At 43.6% G+C, this 17,368-nt stretch overlaps 1 protein-coding gene across 1 annotated transcript in view; it reads left to right on the forward strand.

The window, feature by feature from the left end:
* LOC146816616 (serotriflin-like) overlaps positions 1-17,368 on the forward strand; it is a 138,148-nt gene that overhangs the window by 98,806 nt on the left and 21,974 nt on the right. Inside the window, exon 8 of the mRNA XM_085609146.1 lies at positions 10,082-10,176. Within this exon, the coding sequence (XP_085465272.1) occupies positions 10,082-10,176 (95 nt within the window). The remainder of the gene's footprint in view (positions 1-10,081; positions 10,177-17,368) is intronic.

Genomic DNA, 17,368 nt, shown 5'->3' on the forward strand with positions numbered 1-17,368 from the left:
TTCAGGTGCTCACACATGTAAGTGACACCAAGCGTGATTTGAAAAGTGAGGGTGACTGTAAAGCAAAAACATCGCATTGACAACAATAATGGGGACTCCTCAAGAGTTTACAGAATGTAAGGAGTTCCTTTTGTAGGGGGTCGAAGGCGTTTTCATCTCAGCTATTCGATATCATCTTCAGGAGATACAAATGATGAGCAAGCTGGATCTAAAAAAGGGGGGAGGGAATAATAATTATATTATAGTCTGGTCCCTGGTTATTATTATATACAATGTAATTCCTTAAGTATGTGAATATGGTGCTCCCAGTGGGCAATTATGCATAGTAAAGTCACTTATTTATAGCATGCAAACACGATTTAAAGTAACACTTCAGATTTACAGAACTTCAGTCTGTGGTTTCTAAAAGTCAATTGGAAAATAAAAGAAGCACCAGAGTGAAAGTTAAAAAGAAGGCGCACCAAGTGTGAAAGAAGGATATGCTAAATAGCAGTTAGAGTGGCAAGAGCCAAGATGCAGAAAATTGCGCGCAGGAGTAAAATGAAGTGGGAAGTACACAACTTACTCCAACCGGACAGGGCCGGCGGGTATTTTGAGGAATGAAATAACACCACTATTGTCAATTGTCGAATTATGGAACGGTGGAGAGATTAATACATCTTAAGTCCTCCTGAGGTTGCTAAATAGAAAGGAGCAATGAGCGGGGTTAAAGCACAGGTGGCAATCGCGCAGACTATAGTAGTGCAGGTGGGGAAGATACTTACTTAATAGTTTAGCAGGATTGCCTGAGAAGCGAGAGGGTGAACAGTTGAGGGTGTTCTCCCAGTGGCGCGCAGAGCCGGGTGTAAGAAGAACTAAAGGAAGGAAAGTATATTTCAATATTTGAGGCTACATGGAGCGTCTTAAAAAACACAGAGAGTCGTCTACAAAACCACTTACTGAAAATACAGGGTGGAGATGCCTGAAACTTGAAGGACTGAACAGCAGAGTCTGTTCCCTCGGCGGCGCGCTGAGCCGATTATCTAATTAAGGCAGAGTTAACAGTCAGGAAATACCTGGAGGGTAGGGAGCCTTAAAATAATGTTTGTAAGGTGAAAAGGCAGTGAATGCCACTTACTTAATAATCCGATCACAGGGTAGCAAATGGAAACATGGACGCGAAGAGCAGAGCGTGTCCTGCTGCTTCGGAGGACGCGCTGAGTGCGGGAAACTGGGATGGTGTGGGGAACTAATTAAGCGGTGGGCAGAGGCGTGACTCAGCTGTAGAATGAGCCCCAGGGTAATTGGCTATTTAGATGCGGCTGTGAGCAAGGGAGCGCGTCACGAGCCGGTCGGGTGAACCCATTCAACACAGGAGTGGTGCATCAAATTGAGTGACTGCATGTGCATGCGAGTGGGTGTGTGAATGGCTGTATGGTTGTATAAGCCTAAGTAGCAATTTGCATGTGTAGATGGGTATGTGACTGACTGTATGGGATTTTGAGTGGCTGTCTGAGTGTATGTATGGGTGTGTCAGTTCCTGTGTAAATTACTCTACAGGTGTGCAAGTTCATGTATGAGTACCTGAAAGGGTGTGTTTGTGACCCATAAGTAAAAATAATTTTTTATACCTTTACAAATACATTTTATTAACACACTGCAAAACAAGATAAACCAAAAAATTAAGAAATAAATATAACATAATTTATTTAACTATATACAAGTACACTTTTGTGCACAAGTGCTTCAGGAAACAAACATCAAAGTGATGTTTTGAAGAATCTTACAATACCTTCAAGGAAAAAAAAGGTTGCAGATAAATATCTGTACTGCAATACGTGTAGCAAGCAGTTATCCAGGAACACTACAAAAAAGTATTTAATAGGGACAACTTCTATGTGGAAGCACTTAAAAACAATTCCAGGACAGGGGTACAACTAAATCTTGCAGGACAAAGTATGTTCAGCAGAACAGTCTACCTGTACAGCACCCTTGGGATAACCACCACCACCAGCTGCAATCATTATAATAGCACCTTCTTTCAAAAATTAAGTGAGACACTTATTCACTGTACGAAATGCCATATGCTTGTCACCGTCCAAATATCCTCTGTGGGTGCATTTTCCCTTTTTTACTGTTCTCAGGTTCTATAATCATACACTAAATTGATGTACCCTTTGTGTAATTCCTAGGAACCCCTCTACACGTTTTTGATTACCTAAGCTGAGGGTTTGATGTCCAAACTGACTCTGGACACCCCCAAAGGTTATGTCAGCCATTAGACCAGCTAGCTCTACAGTACCACTACCACCCCCCTGCATTCTACAGTGGTGTAGGTAGTTTCTGGCGACCACTGAACATGACAACCCTGATTCCTCAGGGATCGTGGAAAACAGTACAGTACATTTCACTCAGACCCTTGTGCTTACCTTCTCTCAGAAAATACACAGGATGGCGATTAGGATGTTTCAATAAGCATTTATTGGTCCAGCGACATCCTTGTGTAAAACATGTGTGCTGCGACAATCAGGAGACAGAAGCATACAAAAGTGATTACTAGTACCAATATTGTAAATTGTGGATAGATCTCTACCACAGTGCTAATAAAGTAAACATAAGCAGTTCAGATAAAAACAATAGCACCTACATATTCCTAAAATACACGCCCTAAGTAATTTGCCTAAATGGACCTAGCCTATAAATGTGTGTGTAGCAAGTTAGGCGTATGTAGGTATGTAGCCAAGAAACCCCTAGGGAAAAACCAGTCGCCTCACCTGATGGTTAAGAACGAAGGACCCCATCTCTGCTTCAAGGATGACAACCCTCAAGAGATGTCAGACCACTGCTTGTCAAAGATTCAGCATGCAGGACCCTGTGTCAGCTTGGAAGGAATTCTCCTCTAATTTGTGGGAAGAGTGAGGGTCTTTTACACTAAAGTGGTCACTCAAGAGTTTTTTCTAGAATCAATATGTTTTTAAAACAATCATGGCTGCTTTTAAAACAATCACAAATGTTTTAAAAACAATCACCATTTCTTTTCTATACAAATGTGATCATGCATAGCCGGGCGTTGGCTACGGATGAAAAAAGTGGTGACCTTCATACAGAATAATTCTGCTGTGACTGGGGACATGTTTATGTACGTCAGGTACATGGATTTGGATACAATACCAAGAGCCTGGTGTCAAAGAGACAGGAGCAAGCTACTAGTTAAAAGGTCACTTGTTTAGAATCATTATTGGCGTGTGAATGGGACAAAGTGTGTAATAAGGGTATACATGACAGGACTAGCCTAAAGGACCTGACAGTACTGTCGAAAGAATCATCAATAAACAGTGGGGGGAAAAACTATCATAAAGATTGTACAAAAAAACATAATCTTGGATTCTAACTCTGAGCTGTGTAGAATATCCATGAGATGACTTACATCACGTTTTCACACAAATAAACTGTAACATTAAATATATCAAATTCAAGACACCAGGAGAATTTCGCTGTTTGCATCCGTCTGATGTTTGCAAGCAATTTAAGCACAGATTTAAAACTATGCTCTCTTTCATCTGCAACTTATAAAATCCACTTTTTGGAGAAATTACTGATTTCTTTTCACAAATAGAGTACCAAGCAGGAGACCCTCCTCATATTCATATGCTGTTATGAGTAAAAGATGCACCTAAATTTGAAACAGACACAGAAGAGTCAGTACTTTCTTTCATATAACAGTTTATTACACGTAGCATTACAAAAGACACTGAGGGAAGAAAAAGCATAAAGCAGCAAGTCCATTCACATAGATGTGTACAGTACTATTAGCAGAAATATTTGAATATTTTCTTAGCTCCCTATCAAATCTTCATGTTTTTCACAGTCTGAAGCCACATCCTTCTTCTCAGTTCCCTTTAAAAAAAAAAGAAAAAGTATAAAACTGTAGGAAAATCCTTCTTAAAAACCAACAGCATTTTAAAAAAAATATATTTCAAAAGTACCCTACAAAATCCTCCCAGGTCTGGTGACACTCTCTGGTTGCCCCTGCATGTTCAACCTGAACTCCTCTGGGGTGAATGCATACATACCGACAAGAGGCTCCTTCATGATGTGATACCTCAACCTCTTCCCCTTCTCTAGGGCCAGTAGGGCATCCCTTCCATCACCAGGAATATGACTCCAAAATGCCAGCTCCTCAGTCCTTCTCAGAGATCCTTTGTACCTCCAGAGCTACATGATATGCCTAAAATAACCTGTCTATATCACCCCGCTCCTTACTGTCAGGCACTAAGTGTCTGAGAATGTTGACTCTTTCTTCTGTACTGGACACAGTAGTTTTGCTCCCACCATTTTTTCTAGATTCTAACAGCTATTTCGTCCACCTCCTTGACAGTCACTTCATGAGCCAACAATACCCTTTTCTCCTCCAGGGCTCTCTCAGCCTCCGCTTTTCTCTCCTATGCAGCCAGCTTTGCCAGCTACATCCTCATGTCCCTCTCAACCTGTCTGTCCTTGAGCTCCTCAGGGGGCTGGGTTTGGAGAAGACACTACTTCCTACATCTAATCCAGTAGGGAGCTATCTCTGTGGCGGATCCCGTCTCTCCTCTGAGACTTTTACACAGTCATTTTTCTACTGCTTTCCCCCCTTCTCAGTGCCAGTACCTTTAGGGGCCCAGATTCTAAGGTCAACAATAATCCGGATTCTCCCTTCTCAAGAGTGCTGAAGTATTCCTGTTAAAACTCTTCGTGTAGTGCAGATTGCATTCTGCAGATGTGATCCCAAAGGACAGACTAGTACTCAAACATGGGTGCGTTAATTGTTTGATGGGTGTGTGAGTGAGTGTGGCAGTCATTGTCTGGCTGTATGGGTGATTGGTACATAAGTGCTTTTGTGGGAGTGTAACTGGGTAAGTGACTGCATGATCATGTGCAAATTACATACTATTAAATTACATACTATTAGAAAGCACCCACTTCTAATATCAAACACATTAATTTATAAAGGCACAGTAAAAATTATATTCATTTAGTATACCAATTCCTCTTTCTCCTTTCCTGCTCACTGTATTTTTAGTTAATGTTTTCATCTAAGCACCCTTCTATTTTCCCTTCTAGTATAATGTCTAGAAGCTACACATTTTCTTTCAGGTTACAAACACTCACTATTCATTTTCTTAATATACATTTATATACTAAAACCTAATTCACATACATGCAAAAGCTCTTTACTGTTCTCTCAGTTTTAATTCTATGTCTGGTAAATCTGTTTTCCTCTGAAATCTCCAGTTACCACTCCTGCAAACCACCTCCTTTCTCATTAGAAAAGCAGCAAAAATGGATACCCCTCACCAACTCTTACTTATGAAGCTTAAGCTTAAGTTAACAAATCACAAGCTTCCTTTCATCTTTCTTTTTTGTAATACCACTTCACCACTTCTAAATGGTTAGTATTTCTTTACCCCTTTCCATGTTTCCTGCGAAGAAGCCCAATGTGGCTCGTTGTTTTCATGAACTCACGAATTCTCCGCGATGCTCAGTGCGGCCCCATGTAACTTCACAAAGGATATGTGGGTCTGCATGAGATTTAGGACTGCGTTTGTGAATGTGAGTGGGTCTTTGAGTGAGTGTGTAAGTGGATCCGTGAGTGGGTGCATTAGTGTGTCTTTGAGTGGGTGTGTGAGTGTCTGTGAGGGGCTGTGAGTGGGTGTGTGAGTGTCAGTGTGGATCTGTCAGTGGGTTTGTGACTGTCTGAGTGAGCGTGGAGGTTGGTGTGACAGTGTCTGAGTGGATCCCTCAGTGGGTGTATGATTGTCTGTCTGGTTCTGTAAGTGGTTGAGTGAGGGTCTGTGAGTGAGTGTCTGAGTGGCTCTGTGAGTGAGAATATATTTTTTAAGTCATGGCGAGCTCCACAGATCCATTGTGGAGTTACATGGGGGACCGTGCTGAATGCCACAAGGGCTCCTCTGATCTCGCACGTGGGAAAAAACATGTTTTTTGGTAACTTCTTACCCAACATACCTACTTTTGCTACTCTTTTACAAAAACTATTGGGTCAAGGAACCTGTACTCTGACCCCTTCATCTGTTTTAGAGACCTTTTCCCAAAACATAAAGGCTCCTAGTCAGGTCGGGTTTCGAGTTGATGACGGCGACTTGAGTCCTCAGTGAAATCCTGAGCTTTTAGTGGGACAAACCTGATATATATATAATTTCCATTAAAAACCTTAGAAAAATCATTTCCATTTTAAAACAAAATTATTTTGGAATTATATATATATCAGGTTTGTCCCACTAAAAGCTCAGGATTTCACTGAGGACTCGAAACCCGACCTGACTAGGAGCCTCGCTTAACGTGGAGAGAAAAAGCTGTAGAAAAGTGCAAATGTAAAATTTGACTAAGGCCTTCTGCTTAGTGTATACAACCAGCGCCCCATCTCGGTCGGCCTCAAACTTTGACTTTGTCCAGGTCAAGTACAACCAGATGTCCCAAGTTGGTTTTTTTTGTTTTTAGACACTGGAAAGTATTTATTCTTAAAAAGATTCATATTTCTGGTTCCCTACATTGGATGTTTGTCATATTGGTGTCATTTTAATCATTTATATAATTTGGTGTTGGATTTCTAGTGTGTGTTGTGCATTACTTAATTAATGGATTGTTGTTTTTAAATGCTTTGCACACAAGTCTCCTAAGTTAAGCTGCCTGCTCATTACCAGCTAGCAAGAGTTGAGCAAGGGAATAATTTATTAATATCTTGACTGCATCTCATATTGTGTTTGTGGCCTTATTACTAGTGTTAGGTTCCTACCTACACCCACTAATAAACCACATTCTAACAGCAGTGCATCACAGCTTTGCACATATATTTAAAAACTGAGGGAGTAACACAGATATGGTCTGTCTTTTAAAATAGTAACTTAAACAGTAGATATTGTAGAGATAGCATATACATCTAAAATATAATAAAATAATTATCAAAAATTATTTTTGTTGTGAAATGTGCAAATGCCATGTTAGATTTATGACTCTTAGTTCCTCCCTGGGGCCTGAAGACCTTCCTGGGCCTCAGAATTCACAAACCTAGTATACTGAGTGTGTTGACGACCTACAGAAGGCAGGGCGCAGGGCTTGGAGACCAGTCCCTATTGCCATGCCTCTGCCATACACATCTAAAGGCCATGCACAGCTTGGGTTGGTTGTCCTCGGAGGTTAGGACAAATGGCCGGGTAAGAGATCAGGCCCTGCACCCAATACACTCACTGAGTATGACTGAAGGCTATGCGCAGTTTGAGATGGACTTCCACAGAGGTATGGGTGAAGGGCTTAACTGGAGACTAAGGTCTGCTCCCAAGCACAAAAGCCTGAAGGCTGCATGGATGGGAGTTGACTGCCTACTGAGGGTTTGGCTCAACTTTAATGTGGTTTGATGAATCTGCTTCAAATGCGGCAGGCAGTTAGCAAGTAACACCCAGTGCAGTTATTTTAGATTTTCTGAATTTCCCATGTGGGGACACTTTTAAACCAGTGAGATTAAAAATGATTTTAAATTTACTAATACCTCTGGAGCCATTTGATGAATCTACATGATATTTGGCAGGGACTTAAATTGTTTAGCCGTTTCTTGGTATGTTTAAGTTTGGTCGGATCCACTAAGGGGCAGTGAGCTTTTAAAAAGTGAGTGGATGTGAGGAAATGGGGTGTAATATATGGTGTGGTGCTGCACCCTTATTGTGTAATACACTGCCCAACCCCTTGAGGTCCAGTGGGTTTTGTCTGTAAAATCCTCAGCTGAACCCTGGGTAGCAGTGGCACTGAGCAGCAATGCTTACTCGGAGGAACAAGTGTTAAATATTTAAACAGCAATAAGTCAATTAAAGAAGAAATCAACATGACACTTAAGAAATCTGACAGCAATTCATAAAAATAGGCTGTATTTTTATAAGAACTTAGACACTTGAACAAAAAAGATCCACTTGAGGGTTATGAAGTTATAGATTTTACAAGCAATAATAAATCAAAGCAATTTTACTCAATCGTGAACAAGCCTTGGCAAAGTCAACAATTTGTACACCTAGAAACTTTTTTAAAGGAAACTTAGGTAGTTATCAATGCACTTGGTAAGAAGTACTTGGGTAGACCAACTTCCGGAGGGAGCTTGTCAGGGGAACCAGCAAGGGCCTCAATAACAGATACCTTTACAGAAGAAGCAGGCCTTGAGCAGTTCCAGGCACGTTATCTGTGTTGCAATGGATTTCTATGGAGTGGTCCTAATGCAAGTGATGAAGGATGCTCAAGATGCTCCAAAGCTGCTGTGGATGTGATGCAGTCAATGGGGTCTTCCTGCAGGGGTTCCTCAGTCCACGAAGATATGAAGGGGGTCCTGGTTGCATGGTCGATGTCCCACGAAGTCCTATGCGGTCTTGCCAAAGTCCAGTTGCCACTGATCTACCAGTCATCCATTGTTGCAGTCACAGGCCAATCCTTCCTGGGGAGATACCTTTCCTTTTGAGAGTTCCAGCAACTCTCCTCTACAACAGCACTCCTGGGCCTAGCAAACTTGGGTGCAAATCTGTGTTTTTGGTCGTGGTTCCTCGGTGCTACACGGTGATGGTGGTAGCGACTTGAAGACTTTGGGTTAACAGCTTGGCTCAGCCCCAGCAGGCTTCTTCAGCTGTTGTGTACCTGTGCTGTAAATAGGAGGCCAGTCAGCTGGCCCTTGGAGTTCTCTTGGCTTGACTGGGCTATGGAGACAGCTTCCCCTTCAGCAGAACATGACACGCACAGTCTGTCTCTTTGCTAGCCATCGTGTGCAGCAGGTGCAATCTTTGTTGGTACAGCCTCTTCTTGCTGATCCCTCAGTGCAGCAGGTCACTCCTTCCTTTGTCCTTCTTACAAGTTGGTTGTGATATGATCTCTGGGAGCCAGGTATGGCCCCTCTATGCCCTGAAAATGCCCTTAGGACATGATGTGGTTGGTAGCCAATGAACTTCCACATTCTGTCAACCAGTTGGCTACTTCCTGTGGAGTGTGGCATCCGGCTATCCCCAGTTGCATCATTCAGCCTACTTTCAAGAAGGTGAGACCCCTTGCTCCGTGTTTAGACCCCCAGGGTGTGGCTGTTAAGGGTGGCGCTGCGGCCAGGGCAACTGACTCCAGAATCTAGGGATCACCTTTCGATCCCCGGCGGCAGATTAGCCCAGCACCATGTGACTCTCGGCAATAGCTTGCTTAATCTTACCGACGGCCCCCAGCACTTAGAGACCCTTACGGGTGATTCTTCGCACTTTACAAATATGGATTATTATTATTATTACACGTCCTTGGAAATACCGGTTTGACAACTGGCTTCTCCTCTCCTGTCCCCAGTGCCAGTCTAAACAGTAGAGCAGCACCTCTCACAAGCACTACCCATTCGCCCTTCAAAGGCGACATCTTGTTGGTATTCTCAGTTTCATGGTGATGTTTGAAAATTCTGCATACCGTTTGCCACCTAACAAATTAAACCCAGTGCAAGGCATGCCCCGACCAACCTCTGCTGAGCACACCTGAAGCTGGTTAGGCTCAGGGCCTGGATAAACGCTTTGTACAGCACAGAATAGGTACATGGCAGATGAATGTGATACAGCATAAAACCCATTATTTGACTTAAAAACACAGTAATGGTCACTTATGGTTCAATAAACACAAATCCGAGAAAGCCATTAAATTCACTAGTAATGGTATGTACAATGCATCATATTTCACATTCCCTGCTATAGTCACTACACCCCGTACCAAATGCATGTTAAAATAAGGTTGTCTACAAAGAGCAAAGCAGCATGGGAGCATGAGTTATTGTGTGCTTTGTCGCTATTCCTTAACTGGTGAATTCCTGGGCTCTTCCATTTTGTGTATTAAAATTGTAATTAAAGATCAATGTGATAGCAGTCTATGTTTTGGAGTCCATGTTTTTGTATAATATATTTGAATACTGTGCGTTTTTCCCAATTCCATTCTAGAATAATAGTTAATAATTTGTCTGTGATGTATGTGGGGGGGTTAAGTTGAAATGTATGTTACTATGTGTGGGTTCTTTCATTCTACTCTATATAATGTGCTGATAGTCTATTTGTACTTGCAGATTGTTTGGTATAATTCTCACCAGGTGGGGTGTGCTGTTGCCAAATGTCCTCAAAGACCATTACCTTATTTTTATGTCTGCCACTACTGCCCACCGTAAGTATGACCTGAGAAGACAATGTATTCGTCAGATTGGTTTTTAACTGTTCTTTCAATACTAATATGTCTTAAGCTGTCCAATACAAAAAGATGCAATGACAGTACAAGTGGACAATTGTGATGTTTAACCTCATGCAACCCTGCATTTAAACCATCTGTAGCCATGAAAATGCATTAAGTTAATCAACATTATACTAGTTTCAATCTCCAATGTATATGGGCACCCTCAAAAAGGTTTTTCTGTCAATGGTGTAAATACTAATGGTTGGGAACATGCATTCTAATAATGGGTGTATTCAAGAACCGGGCTCAACTTAAAGTTAATTGTATGTATTTATGTGGGCTTTGTAGTTTTGAAACCTAGCTGAAAGACAGAATAGCATTGTATTGTAGCTGTACCGAGTCAAATGCAACAGTCACACCCACACATTCATGAATGTGCTTCTTGCGTAGCTCAAACCTATCCAGTAGTCAGAAGGGCACTGCACTGTACTGTAGGTGTACCAATTCAAATGCTACAGCCATACCCGCATATGCTTGATTATAGGGTTTGTATATAGCAGGATCCCAACTACAGATTACCAGTAGTTCTAATTTCATGAGGAGATATGGTGAGGAGTTGTTTCACAGGACAGATATAGGGGGTGTGATTTAAAGAGGTGGAATTGCGAGTAGGAACAGACAGGAGATTTGACAAGGGATTTAGACGAATACAGAAGCTACAAGAGATGTGGAGATTGAGATGGGCTCAACCCCCTTAATGGGTGTCTGATGTACAAGCAAATTACACTATAATGAGGCATTGAATAATGAGGTTGGTTTTCAGTTCATACTGGAAGTGAATGATAGACAAAACTAGCTGGCTATCAATAAGCACTTTGTGGCAGAGAACACTTACCTTATTCAACTTTCACTTTCTAATTTTCAATTTGGTAACATCCTTTGTCATGTTAGGCATAGCCCAAGAGTTTAGGAACTTGACTATGGATGACAAACATTAAGGGTGATCTGGGTGGATATTGGATAACTAGAGCAAATGCAGGTCTGTGAAACTAGGAGTCATCATAAAATTTGGGGAGTCAGATTTGGAGGTTATGATTTTCATGAAATTTAGAGACTCAAATCCCTGGAATGTTTATTTTTGCTAAAACACTCTGTTTTACAACTAAAATTGTACTCACTCTGGTGACATTTGGGACTTCATTATCTTGTAATGTGCAATCTAGAGATGCCAACATGGAATTGAAGCATTTTCTTTCAGTCAGTAAGATCACGTGGCACCAAGAAAGGTTGTAAATAATGGTAAATACTCAGAAAAGTGACCGGATGGCTGCCATTCAATAGCTGCCACTGAACAAAAAGAGTGTATAATTTCCCTCTTTTCATGATAATCCAGAGTGACAAATGGGATACACAGGTTGGAAACCTAGAAACTCTATGCTTCATTTACATGATTGCTGCTCCTCACATAAGGTATACACTGGATATTTTCACTTGTGCCATCAACAACTAAGACAAAGCCATTAAAAACAATTCTAGGACAGATCATTGGTCAATTACATTAATCTCCAATCTGAATCACACAGTTCACAACTGAAACCTCAAGTCAGCATAATGACCACAGTAAGGATGTGTAGACAGCCTTCCATGAAATTTTTAACCATATCTTCCATACCGCAGTCTTTGGCTGATGCCAATCCAGATCGTCTTCTTGAATTCCTGTTAGACCTGGTATCATTAGGGTGGTCTTCCCCTATACTGTTTGCTTTTTACCTCCACGTTTTGCTGTATCTTTTTGTTGGCCTTAGGACTCTGAGCATTTTACCACTGCTAATCAGTGTTAATGTGTGTGTTTTCCTTCAATAAACATGCATGTTAATGGTGTATACCTGATTGACATATGTAATTTACGTGTAAGTCCCTTGTTAAGTGGAATACCGTATACCTGGGGCCTGTAAGTTAAATGCTACCAGTGGGCTGCAACACTGCACCTTCAGAAGTAGCCTTTTAAACGTGTCTCAGGCCTTCCACTGCAGTGCTTCTGTGTGCAGTTTACTGCCACTTCAACTTGGCATTTAAAACTACTTTCCAAGCCTGAAACTCCCTTTTTATTACATATAAGCCACCTCTAAGGTAGGACCTAGGTAACCATTAATAGCCGGGTGCTATGTAAGCAAAAGGTAGGACATGTACTGTTGTGGTTTGCACTGCCTGGTAGTGACCTACAGCCCATTTCATTTTTCACTACAGTGAGGCCTACCCCTCTCATAGGATAGTATTGGGATTTCCCTTATAACTTTTTAAGTGGTAATTCCTGATAAGAGAGAAGCAGCTTTTTGATGTTTCATATGTTTGGAATGGCATTGATACATTCTACTTACTGGTGAGTGTTGATTTCACTTTACTATTTTAGAAATTCCACTTTTAGAAAGTAGATATATGTCTGCACTTACTGCGCTGTGTTCCTGTCAGCCTGTCTCCAATACACGCCTGGTCTGGGTGACAGATACCTTAATGCATTCCCTCTAGACAGTCACAATACAGGAAGCTCAACTGCATCTGCATTCATCTGCATACTGATGGGTCATCCTGGGCAAGATGGAGGACAGAAGGTAAGACTTCACTTGATTAGGTAGTATCCAGTCTCCACACAAGGGGCTGATTTACCACCCATAGCTAGGCTGGCAGACATGACTGGGCTGAAAGAGGACTTGTGCACTTTAGTTTTTTTGAAGTCACCCCCTACATCAAAGGCACTTTTGGGTATAAGTATTGGGCATCTCACCACATCGAATCAGACACTTTTGGACTTCTAACCAGACATCACTGGCTCTACCCCTGAACATTGCCAGAAGGACTGCTGTGCTACCAGGAGGGACTTTCAGTTTGCAACCTGCCTTGCTGTGCTGGCCTGCTGCCTACTACCTTTGCCTTGTGACTAACTTCCAGTGTTTTCCAAAGGCTTGTTGGCTGGCCCCTGTTCATCGAAGTCTCAGGATCATCAAATACTTCAGCTCCGCTGTGGATCTGGTGGCCGAGCTCTAAGAAGAAGTGGCGTGTTCTGTATCACTTGCTTATCTCATTTGTGTATCTAGATTACCCTGACTATAACGTGGTGGGTTCTGCCTGGACTGGGTGTATAACTTAGCCAACCAGAAAACCCATTTCTAACAACGCCCTGTCTCAAAATCTTCAGAACCCTCAATGTTTCTTCACGTAAGTCAGAATTCTAAATCTGTTGGTTGCTCTGGGGCAAGCACTAAAATCAAACTGTCCCCCATTAGGGAACCTGGTGGGTAAAAATGTGGCCAACCTTTGTGTTAAAAATGGGGTTTCTGCTTGGCTAGGGTATGCACCTAAGCCAGGCAGAACCCACCACTCCAGTCGGGGCAAGTAAGTTACACGCCAAAGATAACCTGTGTTCTGCGGTGCAGCTGATGAAGATATCAGCCAGCCACCAGGGGGCAAAATACAATAGGAAGCAGGACTACCAAGGCAGCTGCCTGCGACCATGCACTCACAGCCCCTAAGGATTGCTCCATGCAAAGGGGCAGAGGTGGACCCACATGAAAGTGTGAGGCTGCCTCATAATTTCCTATGATGCCCCCATGCTCCACATGTACCTTCTGATGTTGCGGCTTTCAGGTGCAGGAGATGCTGCTACGGTCTTCCCCTCCTTCAGCCTCGCATTCTACAGATTTCAGCAATGGCACTTTAGAAGAGCTGGCAGGCTTTTGCAAGCTGGGTCTGTGGTATTCAAAGACCGGGCTTTCCCTCATGGCAGAGTTCAGATGCAGTCAGGATAAAAGTGCTTCAGGATTAAAGATCGCTCTCCACGCATGTCACAGTAGTACTCCACTGCCACATGCACCTGCCTCGAGTTCAGGCTGGAGTGACAGAGCGTTCCACGTTGCAATTTTTGCCCAGAGATCAAATGACATGTGAAGCAGTCAACACCCACTTTTGATAACGGGGTGAAGCAGAATCTTACCTGGGATTTCTACAGGACAAGGGAAAGGAGAGCAATCCCCGCCCTTGTAAAGTGGGCACAGGAAATGGTGACAGGCAGCAGGCCAGCACATCCAAATTTAGTGGCAGAGTGGCAGTCCCTTCTTCCGCCCAGTAAACAGCAGGCTGTAGGCAAAAGCAGCAAAGCAGTCCACGTGAATGGTGGTTTCTCCTGGCAGTACAACAGTTACCTGGTGCAGTATGTAGAGGGAGCAGCATCTGATTACAAGTCCTTGAATTGTTTAAAATCATGGGGTCAGAGCCCCTGTAAGTATACTCAAAATTGACTTTGTCCAAACAGGAACTTGAAAGGAAACCTTAGAAGTGCACAACACTGCCTTTTAACCCCAGCCCTGGCTCTAGACATCAGTAGGAGGTAAATAAGCGCTTTGTGTCAGGGCAGGACAAAGCCTATACAAATGTAAGTGTGCCCTGCCTCCCTCTCTCTAGCCCAGGAAGACTATCAGTATGGAGATGTAACCCTGTCACACCCAACCCTTGCTGTGTGAAGGCTGTCTGGTAAGAATGCACAAAGTGTAGCTGTCACTCAGGCCCAGACATGAATTTGAGTCAGGCTGCAAAGCACAAAGAGTCATAAGCCCAGAGAAAAGGCCATTTTCTAAAAGTGGCATTTCTAAAATCGTAATGTAAAATCCACCTACACTAGTGAGCAGTGTAGGAGAGTAGGATCTGCTTCACATGTTTACCCCCACTTTTTGTGGGTGTTTCACTGTTTTTCGACTTTAGTCTGGCTGGGACCCTGATAATCAGGGCCCCAGCCTAGCTGCTTCCTCTCTAAAATGATTCCATGTACTTTAGGTACAGTTCAGATTGGATCTGAGGTGCCCTTATAAGTCCCTAGTATATGGTATACTATGTACCCAGGGCATAGGTTCCCAAGAAGCCTACCAGGGGTTGAAGCATGTATTATGCCACTCCTGGAAAGCCACCCAAAATGATACCACAGGTCTGCTACTGCAGCCTGGGTAAGGTGGTGCATGCACCCCTTACAGAGATATAGGTTCCCTATATCTCACCATCTATACACACATATAAAACTATATGTCACTCCTATGGCAGGCCTTATCAATCCTGAAGGCAGAGTGCTTGGTTCTTATGTGAGAGGGTGCCCCTGCATGAGCAGAACCCCTCTTCAGCATTCGGAGACCGTTCTCTGATGCTGTTTGTAGTGCAGCATGACCATATACTCTTAAGTGCATTATAACCAAACGGTAAATGCTAACTTTGGACTGGCTGCACAGAAACATGTTGAGTTTAGTGTCAAACACCTTGGAATCATACCCCCACACCAGTAACTGGAGTATGATCCCACCCTTCTAGAGGGAGAGCCATGACAGCACTGCTATACCCGGTAGAAACATAATAGAGCCCTGGCATCACAAAATGGATGCTACAGACATGGGTCTAGCCTCCTGCTGCTGACCGAAACTCCGGCAGGGGAGGCCTGGATAATAGGTTTCCTGTCACAGGGAGGTGTAACCGCCTCCCAGACAGGCTTATGTGTATTGGGGCTGGGTGGGAGCACTCTCTGAGTGCTTTGAAGTCCTGCACTGGGGGCACATCTGGTGTCTCTGTGCATAGTCCAGCTCATACCGGTTCAGGGGCTTCCAGCCCCTGCTCTGGCACAAAACTGGACAAAGGAAATGGGTGTAGCCACCCCTCTTTCCAAACCCTCCCATAGGTGGGTCCCCAGAGTATGTCCAACCCCCTACCTTAGTATAAGTATGGGACCCCTGTCCTTAGGACTTTAGATTACCCTGGATGAAAATCTGACGCTGAATCCTGGAACTTCGACGCTCTGCTCAAGACCAGAGGACTGAAGAAATCTCCCTTGGGGTCAAGGAGTGACTCCCCTGCTTGACAGGCACCAACAAAGCAATTTGCCGGTCTGCCTCCTCGAAGCTACTGCCGAAGTATTTGCAGCCCAGGAAGAGGATTTCCAGACATCACAGAGACGGACCCGAGTCCCCAGCAAAGCTGAGACCCGCAGCCCTCGTGAGTAGCGTGGAACCGGAACTCCTGGTCACCGTGCATTTCTGCAAGTGCATTGAATTCTCGACATCTCCTGAGGTCATGCTTGGGCTGACTTGTAGCCCCTACCTCGAACTCTAAATCCACTGAAGATTGTCAGCCTGGTCATTCCGAGTGACCCGTGGCCGCCATTTTGTGTTTTGTCTCGAGGTCCCTTCGCGATCCCTGGTCCGTTGACTGGTGGGTCCCTGAGGGGGTAACTTTGTATTTCCTTGGGCTTTCCTGGTTGCTCCAGACGTGCCCTGACTCCCATCCAAGTGGTGAGTCTCACAGACCTTGCTGGTCTGCACCAAAGCATCTTTCTTGTTTCTGCGTGGGTTGCTCTTGCCAAGGCTTGTTGTGTCCAATCCGGGCACCAACGCTGCAGCACTCGACATCCTTTGTGGGACAGCGCAAATCCTGCTCCTGGTTGTCCTCAACACCTCCTGGTTCTCATGGCTGAAGAGTCAAACTTCACATCCTTCACCTGAAATCACCCGACATTGGTGGGCATCTGTTCATCGCCTTCCTGGTCACTGGCAAGTGACCCAGACTCTGTCCCCTCTGCTTTCATGTTCTTCTCATCTTCTATCCAGGCTTGGATCTCTTTGGACACTTCGCATCTTCACGGCAGCAGCACTTCTTCGCCAGCTCCCATTGAAATCGACGACACGACCCGACATCAAAAGACACCTATGCATCCGGCTTCCCTGGGTGAGGTAACACGAGTACTCCGGTGCTCCCGTGGGTGCTAGCCCTAGAACTTCCTAAGTCCAAAAGGGTTTGGTCCTGACTCATTTCTAAGTGTCCCTAATCTTTAAAAATCTAAGTGCGACTTTCCCCATAGAAGCTAACGGGAGCTCGCGGCTGTGTTCACACTCTGCACATGGCCCCCGTGGGTCCCCTGTGTCACTACCTTGGGTGGTTCCTTGGGGTCCCAGCAATTCTACAGGCTCTAGGCCTTGTGTCTAGTTAAGTTGTGGTTCTTATACCACTATTTTAGTATATGGTTTGGCTCGCCCCTATGGCCTGAGGTGTATTTGTCCTATTTTACTGTGATTATTGAAGTGTAACTTATGTGTTTTGACCTCTAGTCTCATAAAGAGACTAGGAGGGTGTGTTTAGTAATAAATTCATATATTGTATATAT

The sequence above is a fragment of the Triturus cristatus genome, chromosome 6 (genome assembly GCF_964204655.1).
Source record: "Triturus cristatus chromosome 6, aTriCri1.1, whole genome shotgun sequence".
Taxonomy (NCBI): Eukaryota; Metazoa; Chordata; class Amphibia; order Caudata; family Salamandridae; genus Triturus; species Triturus cristatus.